At 37.6% G+C, this 26,945-nt stretch overlaps 1 protein-coding gene across 1 annotated transcript in view; it reads right to left on the bottom strand.

Moving 5' to 3' along the window:
• RBBP5 (RB binding protein 5, histone lysine methyltransferase complex subunit) overlaps positions 1-24,733 on the bottom strand; it is a 36,423-nt gene extending 11,690 nt beyond the window's left edge. The window contains exons 1-9 of the mRNA XM_059996092.1: positions 24,509-24,733; positions 12,918-12,943; positions 11,906-12,078; positions 4,102-4,242; positions 3,137-3,299; positions 1,841-1,950; positions 655-774; positions 413-566; positions 244-315 (exon numbers count right to left, since the gene is read on the bottom strand). Of these exons, the coding sequence (XP_059852075.1) occupies positions 244-315; positions 413-566; positions 655-774; positions 1,841-1,950; positions 3,137-3,299; positions 4,102-4,242; positions 11,906-12,078; positions 12,918-12,943; positions 24,509-24,527 (978 nt within the window). The 5' untranslated portion in view covers positions 24,528-24,733. The remainder of the gene's footprint in view (positions 1-243; positions 316-412; positions 567-654; positions 775-1,840; positions 1,951-3,136; positions 3,300-4,101; positions 4,243-11,905; positions 12,079-12,917; positions 12,944-24,508) is intronic.
• Positions 24,734-26,945: the final 2,212 nt, after the last annotated feature.

Genomic DNA, 26,945 nt, shown 5'->3' with positions numbered 1-26,945 from the left:
ACAGAAAAACGTACCAGGAAGTACACTAGATTTTTCTCCCTGAAAACAGAGCTGGTAAATTGACTTTGGACCAAGACCTTACCATTAAAATAAAGCAAAACTAGATGCACTGAACTATTTAATTAGAAGAATCATATGGAAAAGAAAGTATATAAGGTAATTTTGGGCTTACTATTTGTAAAGTTCTTTGATAAAAGGAAAGGGTATCTAGCTTCAAAGCAGTTAAACCAGAAAAATACTTACTACTTGATTTTGTGCCCAGATAGATACCACTCCACTAGAAATGGATGCTATGATGGGTCGAACAGGATGCCACTAAATTTTAATGAAGCAAAGAAAAATCAATTCTAAGGATGAATCCAAGATTTTCTGTATTACATAAGTAACAACAGCAACCTCTCATCCTACTCACAGCTACATCCAAGAGGAGTTCTCCTCTTGTCCCATGGAGAATCTTCACCAGGTTACCAATACTCTTCTCCCAGATGTACAGGGCATGCTGCCGGGCTGACCCTGCGACTATGTATTCCCCATCCCCAGAGAAACAACATTTCTTCCATGGGGTCCTAAAGGACAAAGAAAGTACCCAAATAGAACCAGAACCTGACCCCAGGCCATGAATTAGCACATATTCTTCTAGGTTGTGATACATACCTATTCACCAAGTCCTGCAGTTTCTGCATGGGTTCAGGCTCTCCATCTCTTCCACAGGTTAAGATTTCTCTGCCATCATAAACTCTAATTATTCGATCTGCTGTGTTAATTAAAAAGCAACTACAGAAAAGATAAAAAAATATCAACACCAGAGGTCAGAATCTGTTCCTGTTAACATTTTCCATGGCTACCAGTTACTTAGAACAGTACCATAAGACAACTAACAAATCAGGGAGAGACTGAGTGAAAATCTAAGTAATAGACTAGACTACTGATATATCTACTTGTCACCTTCCAAGCCAAAATATAGCGTGAAGTGAGAAAATGCTTTACTTCCCTTCCTGTGTAATCCCTGAACCCTAGATGCACAAACTAATCAGCAGTATTTGACTAAAATCCAAAACCTCTAAATTGAAACCAGTTTCCCGAATTCACAAGCTTACAGTTAAATATATATAAATACTTCATTCCTCTGGCCTGCTTTATATATAGTATATTCTTAATGAGTTAATAAACTAAATATATCATTCTGGATTGCCCAATTTTTTACTGTGATAACACTGAGTGTTGGAAACCTGTCTAAAACACAAGTTATTTTACCACCTTCTTACAGACTTCATTGTCTCTTGCTTCAAGAGAATTTGAACATGAATGTCCTCTAAGTATGTATGGTGGTTCCCATACAAAATAGGATGACTGTTACTTCTCTTACTGACAACCTATTTTCTTGTTGTTTCTGTTGATACATAAATCTACTTCTAGCTGGGTAATCAAACTTATCAGAAAAACATCTGAAATTAAAAGGGTAAAATAAATAGGTTTTATGTAAGTAAAGTGCATATTCAGTTACTATGTGAATTTGTGATATCAATTCTGATTATAATATAACAGCTCACTTTTACCCAGTGTTTACCATATGCCAGACATTTTGGTTCTATGCACAGACCACTCAGACATCTTTTCTGTAAAGGAACTGCCTGTTAACCTCCCAATAAGATGTGACTGCTGGCTCAAAGCAGTAAATCTTATAAACTTAAGAACCAGATAGTGACAGTTTCTATAACTATTTTCTAAGTAAACTTAAAAAAAAAAAAAAGTATAATATACACAAAAACTGTGAATCTCAATGTATTTTTGCATTCTACTCACTTTTAAAACTGTCTCTAAAAAGACAGGTCTCACTTACCTGCCCTTCCGAGCAAACTCTATTGACTTAATGGCTGTGGTATTGCTTGTTCCAGTTGTTACTCTGAAGGAAGCAACAAGATCCTGAGAATCTGTTTTTAGGACCAAGATCTAAAGTTTAAAAGAGAAAAATAATAAGTATTCTGATAACTTACAGTAATTAGATTTGACTTCTGTTTCTGAAGCTGGGCAAAGACTGGGTGAAAATATTAATATAAATATCTCTATTCCCATGTATTCAACTTGATCAACTGCTATTGCCTTTTACCTCTTCAATTAAAGGACACTGTCTTAACCTATTGTTAGAAGATAATGTTTAACATTATCCAGAGTCAAAAAGTAGAAGCAACCCAAGTATCCATCAACAGATAAAATGTGACACATACATACAATGGAATATTATTCAAACTTGAAAAGAAAGGAAATTCTGACACATGCTACAACATGAATGAATCTTAAGGACATTATGCTAAGGGAAGTAAGCCCATCACAAAAAAACCAAATACTGGATGAGTCCACTTATACAGGTACTAGAATAGCCAAATTCATAAAGATAGAAAGTAGAATGATGGTTTCTAAGGGGTGAAAGGGAGTAGGAAATAGCAAGTTATTATTTAGTAAGTACAAGGTGAGTGCAAGATGAAAAGAGCTCTGGAGATAAACGATGGTGATGACTGCACGACAATGTGAATGTACTTTACACCACTGAACTGTACACTTAAGAATGGTTAAGACGGTAAATTTCGTTAAGTGCATTTTACCACAATAAAAAAAAAAAACCTGCCACTCTCTAAAGCAGCCATGAAACTGTACTAGCCCACACGTCCCAGTCAAAAAAAAAAAAAAAAAAATCAAAGTGCACTGGAACTCAAACTCTAATAAGCTTGAAAAGGACCCTAAAGCTCATCAAATCCAACTTCTTAGTACACAAAACAATACATTAAGCTAGCCTAAATTATACAATATTTGCAGACCAAGATATCAGACATTTTATCATCAGTACTCCATTGATGATATGATTTTTAAATTTTATAATTTAGTAATGGCCTTTCATTACTAGCATCCAGTAAAGGCCCCCCCATCCTTCTCTAGGTCAAATTACCTCTGACTGCTCTAAATCCAAAGAACAGAAATTATTAAGGCATGAGAGAAAAATAGGCTATATTTACCACAGGCAGGAGGCATGCTTAGTCAAGGGGTAAAAGAAATTTCAAAGAAAGAACAAGCAAACATGAAATGAGCCAATGTACAGGATGACTGATGCATATTTCACCAGCTTCTAAGCTTCTACGCTTACCTTGCCTTTTGCATTTCCTGTATAGATATATTCTCCTCGCCTATCAAAAGATGCAACCACGTTCAAATCGGAGTCATCGTCTACGGGCAGAACAACATGTTTGGAATCTGAAAGGGTCAACATGACAGGAGCAGATTTCATGGGACACACGAGAACCTTGTTCCTGTTTAAAAATATGAATAGTACATTGGCTGTTGCTATGATATCAAAAGGCTGACTCTCTGCTCTTTTCTGTAATTCCTATCTACTACCTCATCAACTCTCCCAGCCCAAGCATATTTAAAATAGTGAAAAAGCCTAAACTCTAAATTCCTAATAATAGGGAAATGACTGAGTAAAGTTATGAGATCTTACCTTGACAAGATAAAATGTAATTATTAAAAATAAATATGAAGATGTAGCAAACTGGTAAAATATGTATGAAATAAAGTGAAAGGCAAAATACCAATTAAAACTATGTAAAAATACATATTTGCGTACATCTAATAGACAAATGCTTTGTGAGCTAGTAAGTGCTTTGTGAGTTATGAAGCGCTATACAATAAGCTTTATACTTAAAGAGAACTTGCCTAAAAGAAAACCTAGAGAAATGAAAATAGTTATATCTCAGTAATAGAATGATGGGTAACTCTTTTTCTTAAATATAGTTTTCATAATGAACCGTTTCCCCTACTAAAGAAATTCAAATTGGAGGAAAACCCCAGGTAAAGAACAGTTATTATACTTATTTCTACCTTTGCCCATTTCTGAAGTCTTAATTAATATAGGCCAGTTTTTAACTATATACTATAACAGTCTCTTTAAAATCTATTCACTAGATCCAGATAATCTGGAAAGATTATTTTATATAGAAGAGGTTGAAGAGATGTGGGCTTTTGCATCCTAAAACCTTAAACTGAAATTGTCATGGGCCTGGAGATAGAATTAGACCCACCCCAGGAGAGAATAGCACAGATTAAACATACTGATCTCGCGGATGATACTGGACTTTTAAGATGGGTGAAGGGAATCGAAACCTCTGGTCGCAGTCGCCTGAAAGGACATCCCACTGTGACACTATGTTATCAGTGGAAGCACTCACGAGCTTATGACCATCTCGACTCCAGCTGAGAAGGAAAAAGGGTAACTTAGCACACATTCTAAGTATATCATATCATCCTTATAGATAAAAAAGCATGAGTCACACTTATTGCCCTAACTGCATGGGTCACCAACGTTTCTTCTTCTTTATTTTTTAAACATATACTCAAATCCACAACAAGCTTTCCTAACTAAGCAATAAAAAAGAATGTTTTCATGACATCTTCATATCTAGTAATAGAAGCTCTTAACAGTTCAAGATAACAGTACAAGTGGCTCAGTGAAAAAAGGGAGACTCAAACATTTTAGAAAAGTATAAAATCAGCTGGCCCTTAAGTGTTGATTTAACAAAAAGCAGGTTTTCTTCCCCTTGGGGGGAGGGGGAGGAGTAGTTGAGCTTTCTGAAGTTGTCCCAGAAGTAGCACTATCATAGTATAAGTGAACCAGTACAGATAGGTATCTGTTATTTAAAATAATTAAGAAAAGAATTAAGGAAGGAATTAATTCCTCCTGCTAAGTACAGTTAAACATCCTAACATTATATAGAAAACAAACATAAAAAGGTAAAGAGAAGACAGACTGTCTAGGGACTACAGGATATGAGGAACGACACAGCAGTGAGGTCCTTAGATTTTCTTTTTGCCTCATATATCCTGGACTGGGTGACGGAGATGCCAACAACCCATTAGCATCAATAGGCACACACAAAAAAAAGTCTCCAGAAGAGCCAAAGGACTAGGAAAGGACAACCAACAGATGCTAACACACAGATGACACAGGTGTTAGTATTACCCGACAAGGATTGCAATGCAGCCATCATTAAAATGCTTCAACAAGCAATTACAAACATGCTTGAAACAAATGGAAAAAAAAAAGTCTCAGCAAAGAAACAGAAATATAGAGAAAAGAACCAAATGGGAATTTTAGAACTGAAAAATATAAAAACTGAAATAAAAAACTCAAAAGATGGGTTCAGCAGCCAATGGAAAAGAGGAAGACAGAATTAAAAATTCCCAATCTGAATAGGAGAAAAAATGGAATGAAAAAAATTAACAGAGCCTCAGGGACCTGTGGGACTATAATAAAAGATCTAATATCTAATATCCATGGCATCAGAGTCTTGGAAGGAGAGAAGAAAGAGAGTAAGGCTTAAAGGTATTTGAAGAGGGCTTCCCTGGTGGCGCAGTGGTTGAGAGTCCGCCTGCCAATGCAGGGTACACGGGTTCGTGCCCCAGTCCGGGAAGATCCCACATGCCGCGGAGCAGCTGGGCCCGTGGGCCATGGCCGCTGAGCCTGCGCGTCTGAAGCCTGTGCTCCGCAACAGGATAGGCCACAACAGTGAGAGGCCCGCATACCGCAAAAAAAAAAAAAAAAAAATGTATTTGAAGAAATAATGGTTGAGAGAGGATATGGGAATATATGTATACATATAGCTGATTCACTTTGTTGTACAGCAGAAACTAACACAACATTGTAAAGCAATTATACGCCAATAAACATGAAAAAAAAATAATGGTTGAAAATTTCCCAAATTTGGCAAAAGATATAAAACACACAGCCTCAAGAAGCTAGGCAAACTTCAAACAGGATGAGCTCAAAGAAATCCACTCCAAGACACAACCTTCTGAAAACTAAAGACAAAGAAAAAAATCTTGAAAGCAGAAAGAGGAATGACACGTTACCTACGGGGAACAATAATTCACACGACAGCAGATTTCACACCAGAAACCATGAAGGTCCAAAGAAAGTGACAGTTTTTCAAGTGCTGGAAGAAAAGAACTGTCATCCCCAATTCTACACCCAGAGAGACTAACTTTCAAGAACAAAGGGGTAATCAAGGCATTTGTCACCAGCAGATCTACCCTAAAAGAACGGCTCAAGGAAGTTCTCTAAGCAGAAAGGAAACAATAAAAGAAGGAATCTTAGAACATCAGGAAGAAAGAATAATGAAAAAGGTTTTAAAAAATTAAATACTTTTTTCTAGAGTTTTGATGTTTGAAGCCAAAATTATAAGTTATATAGGTATCAATATACATAAAGGAAATGTTTAAGACAATTATACTATAAACAAGGGAGGGTAAAGGGATGTAAAGGGAAGGTTTCTGTACTTCACTTAAACTAGTAAAATGTCAACACCAGTAGACTATGATAGGTTATGTATATACCATGTAATACCTAGCAACCATTAAAAAGCTATACAAAGAAATACACTAAAAAATACTACAGGGGCTTCCCTGGTGGAGCAGTGGTTGAGATCCTGCCTGCCAATGCAGGGGACGTGGGTTCGAGCCCTGGTCTGGGAAGATCCCACATGCCACGGAGCAGCTGGGCCTGTGCGCCACAACTACTGAGCCTGTGCTCTGGAGCCCTCGAGCCACAACTACTGAGCCTGCGTGCTACAACTACTGAAGCCCGTGCACCTAGAGCTCGTGCTCTACAACGAAGAGTAGCCCTCACTTGCCGCAACTCGAGAAAGCCTGTGAGCAGCAACAAAGACCCAGTGCAGCCAAAAATAAATAAATAAATAAAAGAATAAAAAATACCACAGATAATCAAAATGGAATTCTAAAAATAGTTCAAGTAACCCACAGAAAGGCAAAAAAGAAAACAGAGAAATGAAAAACAGAAGAGACAAACAGAAAAAGAAACCCAAAATCAGTCTTCATTCAAATTTTGCAATGAAGAGGAGTTGCTGCTGAGGAACATAGAGGACGCAACACAGTTCATGGTTAAGAACAGAGGCTCAAGTCAGATTTATGCTCAAGCCTAGACATTACAACCTTCTAGCTGCGTGATCTTGGGCAAGTTATACAGCCTTTCTGAGCTTCAATTTTCTCACTTATAACATGGAAATAATAGTATCTACCTGCAGACTCTCGAGAGACTTAACATTAATACATAAAAAACTCTCAGTGCAATACAGTAAGTGCTCAAAAACCATTAATTATATTAGAGACAAGATAAATGTATTCCCAGACTTGTAACTCACAGCAGAGGAAGGCAGGAGTAAACTGAGGAAGTGAATGTGGAGGGACTAAGCTCAAGTCTGCATACAAAGGACTCAGGTGCCTGTGTCTCCCACAACCTCTAGAACACTCCCAGTCAATTAGAAGATCCTTCTGGAGAATCTAAAAAAGAAGATGCCTACAGATACTGTAACTTGAGGGTTGATAACAAAAAAGCCAATGGTCCACCCAATTTCAGTAGATGATGGGAGGGTAAAAGGGTGAGATAAAGCTCACATATACTGTAATAAAAAGTCACGGATAAGTTCTTGAAATTAACAAACTAAGAAGAAGTAATATGCATAAATACTTTAGAAATATGAAGACAAATATTAAGAGAAACAAACCAAAAGAATGGAAGTACACTGGAAATGGGACATTATTGGAATATTGGGAATGGGAAGAAACAAGGGACAGCTTCTGCTGCTGTTCCCCTAAGCATTTTAGCACAATCTGACTATGAAACAGAATGTTAGCTATATTTCCATTTTTCCTTTAAACCCTCTGCATTTTAATAACTTTTTCTTTCATAGCAGGCTTGTATTTCTGTTATAATAGAGGGAAATCTATTTTTAGAAATTAAATTATAATCAGAGGTGAAACTAAGAGGGGTTTTCCCATTAAAACTAACAATATATTCTTCAATTCCAAATTCCATAAATTCAAGAATTAGGGATTCTCATACATCCTCACATCTGGCAATACTGTTTCTTTCCAAAATACAGACAGGTCTTTACTAAGTCTAATATCTTAGAGTCTTAAACATCATTTCATTCTACCTATGGCCCCCATCCAGTGACTGAATATCTTCTGTAGCATCCCTATGAAGAGACAGCAAGCCGAAGCAGGGCCAGTCCCACTGGTAAGTTCTTTCCTGGGCAGTCCATCCCATCCATAGGCACCTTTGCTTGGGAGCTCATCTCTATTCTAAGGTAACATTTGTTTCCCTATAAATCCCGTTCACTACCTACCAGTCCTGCTTCTTCTCCTTAGGTCAATTTTTGTCTTGCACATGTCAGTTCTTTAATAGCTGAAGACAGCTATCATGCCTATCCAAAACTTCTCTTTGGTGAAATTTTCTTAGTCCCTAACATGTTCAAATACTACACAACAATTAAAATAATACATAAAGTTATATACTAAATGAGGATGAATCAAAGAAAAATGCAAAATGCATATAACTACAGATCATAACTCTCATGTATACTTATATATACCAAAAATTAGGGAACAGTTAAATAATTATGATGCATACATACTAAGCAATACTATATATATCGTATGTACACACACACACACATATATCAACACAGAAAAACATCCACTATATATTAAGTGGAAGAGCAAGCTAAAAAACAAAATGTATAGTATGTCTCCGCTTTTTAAAAAACATACACATGTATATGTGTATGTGTATTTTTATACATGCTGAGGGAGATACAGATATATCTCACAGATGAAAGATATATTCCATATACTCTAATACTACTTACCTTAAAGAGTAGACAAAGAGCTTTCGTTTTTTACTCTATATACTCATATATTGTTTGAATGTTTTAAAGTTCTTAATAATCAAGTTTTGTGATAAAAAGTTTTAAAATGTTGGGGGGAGAGGGGGAAAATCTCTCATTGTTCAAACCCTTTGACCTAGCAGTAACATACTTTTGGAAGTCTACATAATGAACAAACATAGATCAAACGCCTACTGGGCATCTTCACTAAGATATCCCCACCCATCCAACAAGTACCTGAATGCCTACTACATACCAGGTATAATGCTACAGTAAAATGGCAGACAAGGTTCATGTATCACAGCACCTACCATGTTCCAGGGAAGATACTCATAAAACAACTATTTGCAATAAAATACAACAGGAGACACACAACCGTGATCTCAAATTCACCATTATCACCCTCAAATCTTACACTTAACATCTTCATCCAAGCAGGAAACCTGAGGATCTTAACTTCTCTACTTCACTTACACTCCTTATCTAATTAATGCCTAAGACCTCTTATTTCTACTATTTCTCACATCTGTACCATTCAGCTCCATTCCTACTGCACCTATCCTCATCAGCTCTAGCCTAGGCCACTGCAATCCTAACTTCATTCACTGTCCCCTTCAATCTCTTTCCCACATGCTGTTCTAGAGATCTTTCTAAAATAAAAAGCTCATCACGTCACTTTCCTTCCTAAAGTCCTTTAATGGCTTCACAGTACCTACACGATAAAGCTCAAATTCATAGTGTGGCACACAATGTGCTCCATGAGCACCTGTTTACCTTGGCTGTTGCCATGTCACATCTCTGATACCACAATCCAGCTAATCTGAACTACCTGCAGTTCCCCATTTTACCATGCTTGTTTCAAGCTGATGTGCTTTTGCCTGTACAGCACCTTCTGCTTGGAATACAACTGGCAAACACCTAGTCATCTAACAAGTTTGAGGTTAGAAATTACCTCATCTTTGAAGCCTTTTCTGACCACACTTCTTCTCCAATACAATTGATCATTTCCTCCTTTGCACTTTTGCCTCCACTAAATCGCAAATATAGTTCTTAGGTAGGACCTACAGAGCTTTAGTACATGTAGCTGTATGCACATGTACCTCCCCCTACCAATCAAGAATCTCTCCTTACTTGTTTTTGTGTCCCCCTAACCCTAACCCTAACCCTAATCGTAAATGCCTAAAGCAGTATCTGGTATATAATACATGTTCAATGTTTGCTGAAGAAATGATTGTATGAGAGAAAAACTTTATGTGCAAAGACGTTGACTGAACATTATGTAGCAGAGAAACAAAAATGATTAAGTAAATTATGGTTTATCTATCAGAAGATATTTAGCCATTAAAAAAAAGTTTTTAAAGGCTACACAGCAGGAAAATGTCTGGTCAGTGTTAGACAGGAAAAGAGCAAAATATAAAATAAAACGTAGCACGCTTACAAACTATGCTTTTTATTTAATTTTTAAAATTTATTTATTTATTTATATATTTTATTTTTGGCCGTGTTGGGTGTTCGTTGCTGCGCGCAGGCTTTCTCTAGTTTCGCAAGTGGGGGCTACTCTTCATTGCAGTGCACGGGCTTCTCATTGTGGTGGCTTCTCTTGTTGAGGAGTACGGGCTCTAAGTGCACAGGCTTCAGTAGTTGTGGCACATGGGCTCAGGAGTTCTGGCTTGTGGGCTCTAGAGTGCAGGCTCAGTAATTGTGGCACAAGGGCTTAGCTGCTCTGTGGCATGTGGGATCTTCCCGGACCAGGGCTCGAGTCCGTGTCCCCTGCATTGGCAGGTGGATTCTTAACCACCATGCCACCAGGGAAGTCCTACGCTTTTTAAAAATTATACATAGTAACAAATCAAAATATTTACAGTAGTAATATCAGAGTGGTAAGACTATGGGAGATAGTCGTCTATCTTCTACTTTGCTGTATTTTCCATAATTTTCTAAATTATTATTATTTTATAATAAAAATACATGTTTTTTTTTTTTTTTTCCATTACGCGGGCCTCTCACTGCCGCGGCCTCTCCCATTGCGGAGCACAGGCGCCGGACGCCCAGGCCCAGCGGCCATGGCCCACGGGCCCAGCCGCTCCGCGGCATGTGGGATTTTCCCGGACCAGGGCACGAACCCGTGTCCCCTGCATCGGCAGGCGGACTCTCAACCACTGCGCCACCAGGGAAGCCCAATACATGTATATTTTTAGTGACAGTTCTAAAATTAGATTGTGATGATCGTTGCACAACTCTGAATATATAAAAACAATGAAATGTACATTTTAATTGGGTGGATTTTATAGCATGTGAATTATATGTATCTTAATAAAGCTGATAAAAATGTATGTACCTACTTAAATCTTTATTGCAAGAGCACAACAATAAAAAAAATAAATAAAATGCAAAGGAACTGGAAAGAACCTAAGAAATCATACAGGCCAGTTCTCTCATTTTGCATATTAGAGAAACGTTTTGGCCAAAGCCGCCAGTTCATTAGTGGCCAAAGCTAGACTGGGATTCAGGCCTCCTCCCAATCCAGTGCTTTATAATACCACTGCTGCTTATATTTCGACAAAAGGAAATATGTTAGTTTAATAAATCTAGATCTGATTAGGTGTTTTTGGTCCCAAGTTCATTTAAAAGAAGTGCTGCCCCAAAATAAAATTTTCTGAAAACAGATAGTCCCTGAGAATAAGAATGAAATCAATGGGATTTATATAATACCCGATTTCAGCTCAATATATTTGATGGGAAGCCTTAATAACTACAATTCAATGAAGGAACAGGCATGTTTGTGTTCACTAAAACTACTGTAATTCAAGAACATGGACAAGGCTGGACACTTTGACTTCCAAGCTGCCCTCCTAACCAGGATTTTTTTATTCTAAATGAAAGGTCAATACCACAAGAATACTACAGCTGCAATCTGTAAATGTCTCATTTCAGTACTGAAATATTCTCAGACAGAGCCTGATACAGATCCATATTACAATGAATTTCTCCCCCAAAGGTGTTGAAAGCAGCATGGATTCAAGGTCTCCATAGGCTATGAGAAATTATGTTACTAATGGCTGTATATTTAAAACTCTAAATATTAAAATTTATCTAATGAGACTGGCAACTACACAGTCACCGTTCATCCCCCCGATTTAAATATTTAATACATTAACTTTAAAATTCCTTACCATAAGGAACAGACTGGATGAATGTGCGCACTAATTATTTTAGCAATGCCTCTTGTCAAGAAATCCCAGATGACAATTCGGCCGTCATTACAGCCAACTGCAAGCAGTGTGCCCCACCTGTTAAAGGTGCAAGTCAGGGCCATGCTGATACAATCCAAAGTTCCATCAGCTTCCTAAAGATTAAAATGAACATAAGAATATAGACAATAATACCCAGGTATCCAAATAATTTCTTAAAGTTTCTCTAACATCTATGATAATTCTCTTGAATTTAAATTATGATGTATACCAAAATAATCTCTATGTGTGTTCTCATATCTATTAAACTAGCCCAAATAGAGAAATATTTATAAAAGCTAACAGAGAATTTTTAGAAACAGATGTGACCAATCCCTTGCATTACAACTATAACTTCATACAAATTCTCCGGAAGGCAATTAGGCAAAATAAAACAGGATTCACTAAAAGAGTCATCTTACTGATCAAGTAATCATAGTTCTTGAAATTTATTCCAAGAAAAATAAAACAAAACCCCTGTGTAACATTAGGAAAATCAAATAAATTTATATTAATGTCAAGCCATTTAAAATAATCACGACTACATTAAACACACTCTAAGTGTTACAAAATATTTTTACATGTAAAGCACACTTATACCATACGTGTTATTACTATGCAAAAACACTGATCAAAACTATAAAAGCACACAGAAAAAAAATTTACATGAAGGTGATAGTACTGTTTCTGAAAAATGCTTCAATCAAAAGTATTTTTTTAATTTAAAGGGAAATGAACTGTAAGATTTACATTATGTTGAAATTTCCAGCCAACATTGCCTATCTACCTCCCCTGCTGCTCAAAATTAAACATTTAGTTCCCTTTTATAGCAAAAGATCATCATATTTAATGCTTCTATTGTCAAGAAAAAAAAAAAAGATGAAAACGTAGTTTCCACTCAAACATAAAAGCTAGGGAGTTACCGTTTTCTAAAATCACAATACAATACTCTTACCTCTGGATAATTCTGCCCAAAGGACTCTGCAACAAAGCAAAGGAAGAAAGTTGATGGAACATGTGCAACATACCAGGAATCCAACAGCTCACAACTACCGCTCACAAACAGTGTACAGCAGTGGCTTGCAAAGTGTGGATGGAGAACTGGCGCCCTTTCAGGGACTCCATGAGGTCACACCTATTTTCAATATCACACCAAGATGGTATGTGCCTTTTTACTCTCATTATTTCACAAGTTTACAGATGAGTTCTGAGGCTATACGAGCTGTGATACTGAAACAGTATGAATGCAGAATCCAGCCAACTTCTATTGATATTTAGGCAAACATTAAAGAGATTTGTAAAAATGCAAAACAATGCCACTCTTCTCACTAAATAAGTTTTGTTTTAGAAAAGTTATTTTTCATAAAAACGTTATTAATGTAAACATGTAATGGGGTGTTTTTACGGTTATTTTTATGTAACAAACTTTAAAAAATCAAATCAGTCAACTCATCTTAAATCCCAACTACTCTCTTAAAACCTTTATTAAGAGCAGCCAACCAACAGGGTTCCCTTCCTAATAATAGTACTAAGGCTATAACACAATCTGGTAGTTGGTTAAACACACAATTCTCTGTATTAATTTCTTAAGCAAATAACATTTTGGTACAGACATCCCTGAATACTTTTCCTATATTAAATTTGGCGTTTATACATTAGTGATAAACATTTTGAGCTATAGTACGATACTGCCTGTTTGTCAGAAGTTTAAGGTTTAGAAGTTTAATGCAGTAGCAACATCTTTATCAGTATTTACTTATGTTATTACCTAAACATTTTATTAGCATGATATTTAAACTATACTCTGAGAACTACAGATCCAAGGAAGCTGTTTTACATTTAGGACATTCAAATAAGATTTCATCTAAAAAATAAGTTTACTATTTTTAGTTTTTTACCATATGATCCAGCAATTCCACTCCTAAGTATATATTCGAAGAAAATGAAAATACTAACTCAAACAGATACATGCACCTTAACGTTCACAGCAGCATTATTTACAAGAGCCAAGATATGGAAGCAACCTAAGTGTCCATCAACAGATGAATGGGTAAAGAAGATATAGAGTATGTGTATATATATGAATATTTATATATCTATGAATATTTATATAGATAATAAAATAGTTCTCAGCCATAAAAAAGAATAAAATTTTGCCATTTGTAACAACATGGATCAATCTGGAGGGTATTATACTTAGCGAAATAAGTCAGAGAAAGACAAATATTATATGCCACCACTTACATGTGGAATCTAAAAAATAAAACAAATGAAAGAATGTAACAAAACTGAAATAGGTTCACAGATATAGAGAACAAACTCATGGTTACCAGTGGAGAAAGGGGAGGGGGAGGGGCAATATAGCGATAGAGGATTAAGAGGTACAAACTACTATGTATAAAGTAAATAAGCTATAAGGATATACTGTACAGCATGGGGAATATAGCCAATACTTTATACTAACTTTAAATGGAGTATAATCTACAAAAATACTGAATCACTATGTCATACACCTGAAACTAACATAATACTGTAAATCAACTGTACTTCCATTTTTTTAAAAAAAGTCTGAAAACCAGTTTTATTACATTTTGTCCTTTATAAAAATTAATAGAAATCAAAACAGTGAAAACATTAAAACTAATCAGAATACAGGCCCTAAAGTTAAGAAAACTAAAAGAAAGATGAAAATAAAGATGAATAATTGCCCCCCAACAAAAGGCAATTATTTTGATTTCTCTAATGTGCACCAGACTTCAGTGTCTGATTGCATTCAAATACTAAAGACAGGAATGAAATGAAAAGCTGAAACCAGATTAAGATAGGTTATTCTGAAAGAACCTTTTTAAAATTACTAAAGTCATACATGTAGGTAATACAGATATGTGTAATTAAAAAATGATATAGTTTCCTCCCTGCAACCCACTTACTAAGGTAAAAGCTTCCATATATTTCTATATGCTTAAACAAACATTAACATATTTAAGGTTTGTTCTTTAAACAAAATACTACACATATTATATGTATTATATGTAATATATGTATTATAATATGTATTAACAAAATATCTTATATATATTTCCAAAGCAATAATATAAATCTATATTCACATGATTGAGAGAAAAAAGGAGTATTCATTGAAAAATTAAAAACAAAACAAAAAAACACAACCTAAAAATATGAAGTACTCAGGAAGGAGTAGAGTATGACTTCTGTGTTCAGAGATGGGAAAGCCATATTTAAAATTCTGAGAGAAACTCCCTGGCAGTCCAGTGGTTAGGACTCCGAGCTTCCACTGAAGAGGGCACAGTTTCTTCCACTGAAGAGGGCAGTGTGCCCAAAAAAGCAACAACAACAAAAAGATTCTGAGAGAATCCAGAATCCTGGGACCATTTTAATGTATGATTACCCTTCAACACAGATTACCCCTGATTTTGTATTTTTGTTTTATGTTTTAGGTGTTGTGGGTTTTTTCCCCCTTTTTTGGAGGGTCATCCTAGTTAACAGGATTATAACAAGGAGTTTAAAGGAACACAAAGAAAAAGTGTGTATAAAAAAGACTAAGCTCGTCTGGGCCACTTTGGTTGAAGAGCCTGAGCAAGAATGCTGTCAAGTAGGGTTATGGTAGCACAAGGCCACTGCCCCTAGATGCTCAAGGCCACTTTTATATTCTCTATCCTCCCACCATCTAACCACCCATCATCTAACATTTAACATTTTGTTACAATTAGATTCTTAGGCTTGGTTCTAAAGACCATGAAAGGGGGTAAAAAAGATGCCCAAATGTAGCTGCCAAAGAGAAATAAACGCTGGTCAGATTTAACTTCACAGTACACTTGATAATTCAAAAAACATGAATGACACATTTCCAAAACTGATTACAGAAGAAAAGTCCTTGACTGGGTCAATGAGGAAAAAACACATTGAGAGGTTGTTAAAGACCTACCATTAAATTTTTTTTAAATGTTTAATTATAAAAAAACGGACAGCAGGCCCATATGGTTTTATGAGCAATTTCTCCTAAATCTCAAGGTGCAGGTAATTACTATGTTATTCAAGCTATTTCTGAGCAGAAAAAAATATGTATTCGTGTTTTATAAAGCCAACATAGCTGATACCAAAACCTGATAAGATGATACAAAAAGAAAACAAGAGTCTCTTTCACTTAAGAACATAAATAGTGGGACTTCCCTAGTGGCACAGTGGTTAAGAATCTGCCTGCCAATGCAGGGGACATGGGTTAGATCCCTGGTCCAGGAAGATCCCACATGCTGTGGAGCAACTACGCCTGTGTGCCACAACTACGAGCCTGTGCTCAAGAGCTCATGAGCCACAACTACTGAGCCTGCGTGCCACAACTACTGAAGCCTGCACGCCTGGAGCCCGTGCTCTGCAACAAGAGAAGCCACAGCAATGAGAAGCCCATGCACCGCAACAAAGAGTAGCCCCCTGCTCTCCGCAACTAGAGAAAGCCCGCGTGCAGCAACCAAGACCCAATGCAACAAAAAATAAATAAAATTAAATTGATTCTTTAAAAAAACCCCAAAAAACAGGGCTTCCCTGGTGGCGAAGTGATTGAGAGTCCGCCTGCCAATGCAGGGGACACGGGTTCGTGCCCCCGTCCGGGAAGATCCCACATGCTGCGGATTGGCTGGGCCCGTGAGCCATGGCCCCTAAGCCTGCGCGTCCGGAGCCTGTGCTCCGCAACGGGAGAGGCCACAGCAGTGAGAGGCCCACGTACCGCAAAAAAAAAAAAAAAAAAGAACACAAACAGTACAGGGTATTTCACCTCTAGATTCTGCAGAAATGAAAAGTAATTTCTAGCAGTGTATATAAGTATAACCGAATTCTAAACACAAAAAATCTGGAGTTTATTATTCTACCATGTAAGAAGGCATAATGGAATAGCAAGGGGAAAAAAAAAATAGGCCTACTCCAAACTCACTCCAAAGGAACAAACAATAGCACAATGCACTCTAATGTATTCAATATATCCTTGGACGAGAATGTTTAAGAGCCATACAATCCTATGAGTAGATGCTGAAAAAAAAATTTTGCTAAAACTCAATAGCTCATTCTAATAACAGCCACATCTAACAGAAGACTACAATAAATGATAAAAACTATTAACCAAAAACACAACAATTATCATTCTAAAAGGTGAAATATTAAAACCATTCCAATTAGTATCAGCAACTAGAAAGGGATATATCACCATTATTAGTTAATATTCCTCTTAGAGGTTCCAGCCAATGGAATAAGAAAATGAAATAACTGGTTTAAACATTGACTATAAGAGATAAAACTATTTCTTTTGCTGATAACACTGAATACCTAGAAAACACAGAAATTCTAATTTTAAAAACCACCCAAATTAATAAGAAAATAAGGCAAGGTGGTTTGATACAAGAAAAACATTCAAACATTAACAGCTTTTCTTTAGGTTAGCAATTAATATCCAGAAATGAAAATGAAGAGGAAAATTCCACTCACAATGGCTAAATATTTAAGGAAAAAATGTAATAAGAAAGACATGACATGTATGAAGAAGAAAACTATAAAATCTTAGTTAAGGCCGTAAAATATGAATAAGTGAAAAGACAAACTACATTCTGGGGTGGGAAAGCTTAATGGCTTTCTCCAAAAACTAGTAAATTTTATGCAGTTCCAGATGGATTAAAGACAAATGTTAAAAAAAAATCTACATGTACTGTAAGGTTGCTGATATATGATAAAGATAACATTTAAATTTAGTGGGAATTTATTTAATATATAGGGATGGACAACTGACTATCCATCTGAAAGAAAAAACAGCTCCAGTTCCTCTCTCATACCACATATAAAAATAAATTTCAGGTAAATTAATGATTTTTTAAAATCAAAAATCTTAGAAGAAAACCTAGGAGATCCCATGTATAATCTAGGGTGGGGAAGACCTTAACCAAGTTAGGAAAACCGAAAGAAAAGAGAAATACATTAGATTATATAAAAACTGGAACATTTTGCATGGCACAAGTTCCCATAAACAGTCAAAAGATTTAGAAAAAATTGGCAATGCAGATGACGGACAGGAGTTGACATCTACACTATAAAGCAAGTCTATACACCAATAAGGAAAAATGATCAAAAAGAAAAGATAAAGAATGTGAATAAACAAGTCACAGAAGAACAAAATGAGATGGGCTCTAAACAAAGGAAAACATCAAATTCAGAGAAATGTAAACCAAATGAAAAATGAGATGCCATTTTCATCCATCAGACAGGAAAATTTAGAGAGAGAACACCTGCTGGGGGGGAAGGGATATTGCCTATAAAAATGGGAACTGTTATAGCCGTTTGGAAAAGGAATCTGACAGCATCTATTAAAAGCAAAAATATACATAGTCCTCATCTCAGTAATCCTACAATTGGAAACCTAATCTCCATAGATGTAAACACAACAATGGGACGTAAGAACAAGGGTACTTAAACTATTGTTCTTGGTGGCAAAAAAAAAAAAAAAAAAAAGACACCCCCCCCCCCCCACCGCATTGGAAACAAGGTAAATACCCATTATTAGTGTAATGGATGAAAAAATTGTGGTATTCAAATATGGATAAATTACACTAATTCTCTTCAAAATTTTTATTGGTGTTACTTAAGTGAAAAAAAGCAAAACACAAAGTGTATATCTCATTTTTTTTGTTAACATTATGTATATACACACACACACATATAGGCATAGAGAAAAATATGGAAGGAGATACACGGGATTATCAACAAAGAATGGAGGAGGCAAGGGAAAAAAAGAACACTTTTTAAAAAAAAGCATTTATAGGGAATTCCCTGGCAGTCCAGCGGTTAAGACTCCATGCTTCCACGCAGAGGGCACAGGTTCAATCCCTGATCAGAGAACTAAGATCCCACAAGCTGCACGGCACAGCCAAAAAATATAAAAAATAAAAAAGCATTTACAGTTAAGTTAAAATTTGATATCGTGAGTGTGTATCTACACGAACGCATTAAAAATCCTTAGTTCTATTATCTCCTAATGTGTAGGAATAGTATCTCGTAAAATTAAGTGAAGAAAGCAAGTTGCAAAAAATGTGTATAAAAAGTTCTATTTCTGTAAAAAAGCAAAAACAAAGCCCTTACAAATTGTATTTAATTATACTCATATGAGCAAGGAAAAGGTATAAAAGGATAAATTCCAGACAGTTACCATTTGGAAAGGAGGAAAAAGGCAATTTTTTCTGTATGCATATTTGTATTGTGTCCACTGTTATGATAAATATCTACTGTGTATGTTAATTTGAAAAGCATGAATTTAAAGAACTTTAATGAGTTTTCTAGACTTAAACTCATGCTGGCTTATCATTTCTTTGAAGTGCTCAAGCCTGCATTTATCATTAGCAGCTACGGCTTACTGAATGCTTATGTGTCAGACTCCGTACTAAGGTCTTCTACATACTGTCTCATTTGATCCTCTCAATTCACTATTGAGTACTATCATACTCCATTTCACAGATAAAGAAAGTTAGGATTAAAGGTTATCCCCAAACTGACAGTTAAAAAGTGGCAAAACTGGAACCTGACCAAGAAACCCTACTCTTAACTATAACTGCACTAAAAAGCCTCTATAATCTTGCCCAAATTTGACCTCAAGGTTACTAGTCTATGATTTGCAAAACACATCTGCCCTTTATTGAAAATAGTCAAAATTCTGCCCATCTTCTTTCTTTCAGCATGTCTTCTTTCCTCTCCCCAACTCTCAAAGATCACCGACATTATTTCACATGCCAAGTTCCTTCACGGCCAAGGAATATAATTCGACCAAGAGAATTGAACTAAGTGACCCATCTAAAATCTCTACCTATTGAGGACTCTTCTTGGCCATAACCAATGATCACTTTATTTGTTCAAAAACAAACAAACAAAAATCCTTTTCCCCAGAGAAGGCAAAAGAAAAATAAGAAGTTAAGCATTCCTCATGGAAGCAACCTAAATGCCCATCAACAGACAAATGGATAAAGAAGATATGGCACATATATACAATGGAATATTACTCAGCCATAAAAAGAAATGAAATTGAGTCATTTGTAGAGACGTGAATGGACCTAGAGACTGTCATACAGAGTGAAGTAAGTCAGAAAGAGAAGAACAAATATTAACACATATATGTGGAACCTAGAAAAATGGTACAGATGAACCGGTTTGCAGGGCAGAAATAGAGACACAGATGTAGAGAACAAACGTATGGACACCACGTGGGGAAAGCGGCGGGGGTGGGGGTGGGGGCGGGGTGGTGGTGTGATGAATTGGGAGATTGGGATTGACATGTATACACTAGTATGTATAAAATGGACAACTAATAAGAACCCGCTGTATAAAAAACATTATAAAATAAAATTCAAAATAAAAGAAGTATTCCACTTCCCTTTTGCCTATAAACTATAAAAGCCCAGAGTAGGCGCATGAAAGATATTTGTTGAGTGTTGAATGAATAATTTTGGTATTATACCATCCAGCCCAACCAAGCAGGAAACTTCTTTGCTCTTAGCACTCCACATAATGTTAAAAACCCTTTCTAGTTGCCTCATTTTTACAATCTTTGCCTTCAGTCACATTAGCTTTCCTGACACTATTCTTAACAGCTAGTGCCACCCTCATATATTCACCTTCAGCAACGTGCCCTTCTTTTGTACATGCCTCTTTGGAATCTGAGTTTAGACTGCTTTCAGTGCAAGCACACCAGTTCCCTCAGGTGCCTCCTCCTTTTTTCCCAGTTAGGACCCTTCCTCCAAACTACCTTTTAGCTTTCTAGGTCTTGGAATAATATCTATTCTCTAAATTGCTCAACATCCACCTCCTTAAAAACTCGGTTACCATGAACTCTAAAATTTCGTGGTCCTTTTCTCCCAGTGAAAGTATTTTCAACTTGCCAACCAATTCCTCCCTACCGTAAGTTAGGTCCAGAGTAGCAGTTTCCATTCCACTTCCTCAGTCTAACAGGTGACGACACAATCCGCAGCATTTCTTTTTAGAGAAATGCAACTTGCAGGTGGCTAAATAACTGATCTTACCACACCCCAATCTGATGCCATCGCTACCATAACTACTATATTTCCTTGGCTCCAGTCTGGCCTCCCTCATCAATCCTTAAGAAAGCTGCTACAGCCAACTTTCTAAGCCCCAAATCTCATCATGTCACTTACCTGCTCAAAAATCTCCCTTGTTAAACAATATGCTGAACTCCTAAGTATAATTTTAAAAAGCAATAATCTGGCCCCAACCAGTATTTTCCATTTTATCTTTGACTAACTCCGCATTAGCACCTGGGACAGAACCTTGCATAATCCACCCTAAGCACCAGCTGGAAACTGCTAACCATTTCCAGAATATGTATCACATGTTCATGCCTCAGAATGTTCGCCCCTACTGTTCTCTGCACTGGTAATTACCTTCTCCATTTGTCCCTCTGGAAAAATCCTCCTCCATGTTTACTGTCTGCGTTAAATGGCACTTCCTCTATAAAGTCATCCCCAAATTCTACCGCCAACCCCAACGAGGCAGAATTAATTGCTCTTTCAGCTGGATTCCCATAATGGGGTTCCCACTATTTACTGTGGTTCCATTTCATAGTTATTTGTTTATGCCCTATCCTCCTAGTTTTATGTATTTATCCAGGGCAAAAGCTGTATCTTATTTCAGTGTTTATCAAACATTAGGAACCAATCCACCACAAATGGATAAATCATTCAGTGAGCCATACCATAAAAGTTTTTTAATAGATCAGAAGATATCAGAGGACACTGAGCATAACAATTAGTATCATTTTCAGAAACAGTTATATGTGTATGTATGTATAATGGACTGTGATAGAAAATACATTTCTTACGATGAGCTGTAGTAAAAGTAAGTTTGAAAAACTCTTATTTAACTTTTACCTCCAGTGCCTACTGCCTAATACACAGCAAGGGCTCAGAAGTGGTTGCAGAGGTAAAAGCATTTGAGAGTCCATGTTAAGAATACATTATCATTCCTTTCCTTTATCTGGCCAGCTACGGTTTGGTATGCTCCCACAATCACATTACTTCTGTTCCTTTCTCCTTTATATCTGTAATAATTAACTTTCTTGCTATAAAACTCAAGTCATTCCCATAGAGATTTATATCTTTTGAATCCAGTCAGCCTTCTTTTAAATTGTCTAACCTTCCAATGCTAAATATTCCTTCCTAAGTTTTACCCACATGAATCTTCTGTATCATACAAGAAAAATCTTTCCCATCTGCTCTTTCTTTCAAGGTATGAGCCTATCTATCACCTTTCCTCCATAGTTAAGTTTTTAAAAATAAACATCAACCCTTTGCCTCCAGTCCATGTCACTCATCTTCCTAAAATCATTGTAACTCAGCTTCTGTTCAAGTTGCTAAGGAGCCCAAAGTTGCCCAAGAACTAAGTAGAGTAGCCCTTTCTCAGCTCTTAGCCTCAACTGCTCTACAACTGCTTCTACGGAAGACACCACACCAACCTGCATTCTCTTCTACCTCTACATGAATAAATACATGAAAAGCACTTGAAAATAGGCCTAGCTCATAGTAAGTACTATGTAACTGTTAGTTGATATATTATCATTTATTCCTCCTCTTATTCCCTAAATATAGATGATTGTCCAAGATTCTGTCCTCAGCAGTTTTCTTTTCTTCCCCTCCCACTTTCTCCCTGGGTCTTATCATCTCCTCACAAGGTTTTGTCTAGCCCACCTGTAGGAAGGTTACAAATCTCTCTCATAAATCCAAACCCATCTTCTGAACCACAGGCCCACACTCAACATACCCAATGCTAACTGTCTTTTCCAAATGTCCTTAAATGTTTATGAATAGCACCATCACAGTTCCCATCATTTTTCACTTCACTCCCTTCCTCACCACCAGCACCGCCACCAGTGCCACTACCACCATGATATGTAGTCAATTTTCAAATTGTCAACTCTACCTTCTCAATGTCTTTTCTTTCCATTTTCTAGTTCAGACCTTCTTTATCCCTCATCTACTCTAGCCCTCCAAATTGGCAGACTCAACTACACACTGTTGTCAGATAAATCTTTTTTAAAAAAAAATCACAGCTCTGATTGAGTCACTTACCAGGTCAAAACCCTTCAATGGATCTGCCCTACTTTCCTTAAAAAGCACAGCTTTTCAGCTGGGTATTCAAAAGCCTCCAAGGAGTAGATGGTACTAATCCCATCTCTTGGCCTTCTCCTTATTCACAGTACCCACAACCTGGCCAAGCCGGAAAATACCTTTAGGACTCACCTCACTGATGTCTTAGCTCAAACGTATTCCTAATAAACACTCCTTCCAATATCTTCATACTTCAGTCTGTCAATATTTTACCAATCTTAAATATCCACTCAAAACTCCAAATCCTCCACAGGTTTGGTTTTTTGGTTGTTTGTTTTTGTTCTTTCTTGATTACCTTTCTTCCCCTGCCCCAAAGATATTCACTCCCTCTTCCAAATGTTCTTAGCCCTTAGTAAAGACTCTTTAAGGCTGGCCATATATACACTAATATGTATAGAACAGATAGCTAATAAGAACTTACTGTATAAAAAGTAAATTTTTTAAAAAAGGATGACCTATATTCTGCAATATAGTATAGCTATTTACATAAACACCTTATTCTCCACACTTAACAAAAAGCTCCTTAAAAGCAAAGACCATTCCTTAAATAGCTTTACAGTCTTTAAGACTGCCAGTATATCTCATGAATTTAACTTTTTTAAAGAGAAACACAACCACTGAAAATAGCAAGTCGCTTAGTTCTTGAAAACCTCAGACATCCTTAGGCTACGATGCTAAATATTACCTAATGAAAACCCAGAAGAACCTACTGTTTATAAACAACTTGGGTAAAGGGTAAGGAGGAAATGAATCAGAGAGGGTGACAAAAGTAAACTGCCTTGTAGTTCACCCCTCAGTGTTTTACACACCGTCCCTGATAAAGACCTTAAACAGAAAGTCAAGGTAACTGGATTCCAGTGCCACCTATATGCCAACTATACCATTTACTTTCTGAGTGCCTTCAAGTCAGTACCCTCTGAGCCTTTTTTAATTTATTCAATGAGGAACTTGTACTAGAAGATAAACACGTTCCCCTCCTTAGGCACCCCATGTTTCTTCAAAACCCCATGCTTCACCCAAAACCCTGACAAGTGTTCAAAGCTTTACCTCAAGCCTCACTTCCTCAGATTCCTTCCCCCAGTAACTCTGGTCCTGCCTGCTCTGGGCTACTTCAGCACCTGTGATCCTTGTAATCGAAACTAAGTCACAAACTATCTTTCCCTAACACTTCACAATTGAACTGCAAAGTAGCCTCGGGAGAAGCAATGCATTCCGCTCAGGCAGAAGCTCGTCTTCCTCTCCCTGTTGCTGCTCCATATCAAGGCGCCCAAAAAGATGCATCTAGAACTGTGTCCCTAATGTTGCAGCCTGAGTCCCCTCCGCCTGGGTTCCCTCCTTTCCAGGACCAAAAGGTTCTCTAAAAAGCAGCCATAGTCCTCCTCACCCAGTAACTCGAGGTTCATCCCTGAGGACTCTGGCCGTCTGGTCTCAGCTCCAGCAACGACACCTTCTCTTCCAACCGCTTCCAAAACCTGCGTCTAACTGGGTGACGCCGCAAAGAGCCTGGCACAAGCTCCGGAGACTTTCTGGTTTAGAAGACCCCACGGCTTCCGCTTTCTTCCCTCGCCTTCCTTGTTCTTTCAAGTGGGCTGTCCATATATATGCCTAACCAAAAAGAAAAAAAAAACTCTCTCGGAATCACTTGATTATGATATTTTTTAATGGATAAAAATGCTATCGTCACTCAGGTTTTTTTTAAAAGTGCAAGAATTTGGGGCTGTTTTCCCTCGGATCATGTAAGTGAGCTAGAGAATTTAGGCACATAGTTAGACTACTAATCCTTCCCGTGTTGTGCGTTCAGCGGCGTTGTCCCGGCGGGCTGCCTCAGCTGCCGCCGGAAGGGTTCCGGCCGAGTCCCTGAAGTAGCACAGCAGGAACGGTTGGCCCCAGAGCTCGAGTGTGGAGCGCAGCTGTACGCGACAAGGCGGTACTCGCCCTGTATGTAGCCTAGTTATCGTGTATCTGTCTCAGTCTCGTGAGAATTGTTTCACATTTGTAAAGGTATGACATCGATCCCATAGAAACGTCCGATAGAATTTATCTAAGGATTTACCGTGTACCCAGCGTTGACCCGGACCCTGGAAGTGAATTGGAATGGGAGGTGGCTGAGTTCCCTGGAACTCAATCAGACAGAACTGTGACGAGATACCCAAAGCTACTAGAGGCTAGTTGATGAAACTAGCGAATGGGCAAATTCTGTATAAACAGGTTTTGACTATGGACGCTGTGGGCTATGACAAAAAGGAAAGATGGGCGTAGGTTGGCTGCAAAAAACGTAGGACTGGAGCTAGATCCTCTTATGTAGATTATGTGGCCTCTTATGTAGCCAGTAATCCCAGCTCCTTTCTTAGTACTAACTTCACCCCTTGGGCAGTATTTTATCTTCTGTGTCTCAGTTTTCTTATACGTAAAACGGGGGTAGTTCTTACAGGGTTATTGTGAAGGTTAAATGAGTAAACACATATGAAATACTTAGAACAGCAAGTGCCCAGTAAATGTTAGCTATTACTACTTTCCCCTAAATTATCTCACTTCCAGACTTCCCTGGTGGTACAGTGGTTAACAGTCTGCCTGCCAATGCAAGGGACACGGGTTCAAGTCCTGGTCCGGGAAGATCCCACGTGCTGCAGAGCTACTAAGCCCGTGTGCCACAACTACTGAGCCTGCATGCCACAACTACTGAGGCTGCGTGCCACAACTACTGAAGCCCACGCACCTAGAGCCCGTGCTCCACAACAAGAGAAGCCACCGCAATGAGAAGCCAGCGCACCGCAAGGAAGAGTAGCCCCCGCTCGCTGCAACTAGAGAAAGCCCACGCAGAGCAACAAAGGCCCAATGCAGCCAAAGATAAATAAATAAATTTATAAAAAAAAGAAAAAAATTATCTCATTTCCTTGAGAACATTAGAGTAGCTACTGGCCCCATTTGACCAAGTGCAGTAATTGAGGCTCAGAGAAATTAGATATGTTAAAGAGAAAACCACAGGCCCCAAACGGATCTAGATCTAACACCTGATCGAAATGCAGTTTCAAACCTTCACCAGAAATGTACTCTTTATTGGCTAGTCTGGTATTTTCATCACCAATGAGGTAATGTCTCCTGGGCCCTCTCCACCTCTGCTTACCACCCAACACCCCCCAGAAGGAGCAATCTGCATGATAAAACCCTTGCCATTCCCTTCCTCCCAGAAAGAAGGTCTCTTGACCTAAAAATAATCCTTTCTTTTCTTTTGCTAATAACTCCCTTACCCTACCCTTCTTCCTATAAAAAGCTTCCATTTTGTACATTCCTCAGAGTGCCCTTCTGTTTACTAGATGGGGTGCTGCCCATCTAGTTTAATAATGCCAATTAGATCTTCAAACTTACTTGGTTGAATTTTGGTTTTTAACAGGCAGTTTGCATTCCTTCACATATCCGAAACGTGGCCAAAATGCATCTCAAATACTGTACTACCAACAATGGTATGTAGGAGTATTTCTGCACACCTTTGTAATCATTCATTATTATCAGTTCTCTCAAACGCTGCCAACTGGGTGGGTGAAAAAATGTCATTGTTACATTTATTTCCTAATAAGGATGATCAGCTTTTCACATGTATAAGTGTGTATTTTTCTCTTCTGTGAGGTGACCGGTTCATATCCTCTGTCTATTTTTTGGATGGAGTATTCATCTTGTTTGATTTTTTTTTTTTTTGCGGTACGCGGGCCTCTCACTGTTGTGGCCTCTCCCATTGCGGAGCACAGGCTCCGGATGCGCAGGCTCAGCGGCCATGGCTCACGGGCCCAGCCACTCTGCGGCATGTGGGATCTTCCCGAACCGGG

The sequence above is a fragment of the Delphinus delphis genome, chromosome 1 (assembly GCF_949987515.2).
Source record: "Delphinus delphis chromosome 1, mDelDel1.2, whole genome shotgun sequence".
In the NCBI taxonomy this organism is placed as follows: Eukaryota; Metazoa; Chordata; class Mammalia; order Artiodactyla; family Delphinidae; genus Delphinus; species Delphinus delphis.
Note: the sequence above shows the minus strand (reverse complement) of the source record. Positions and strands in the feature narration are given on the sequence as shown.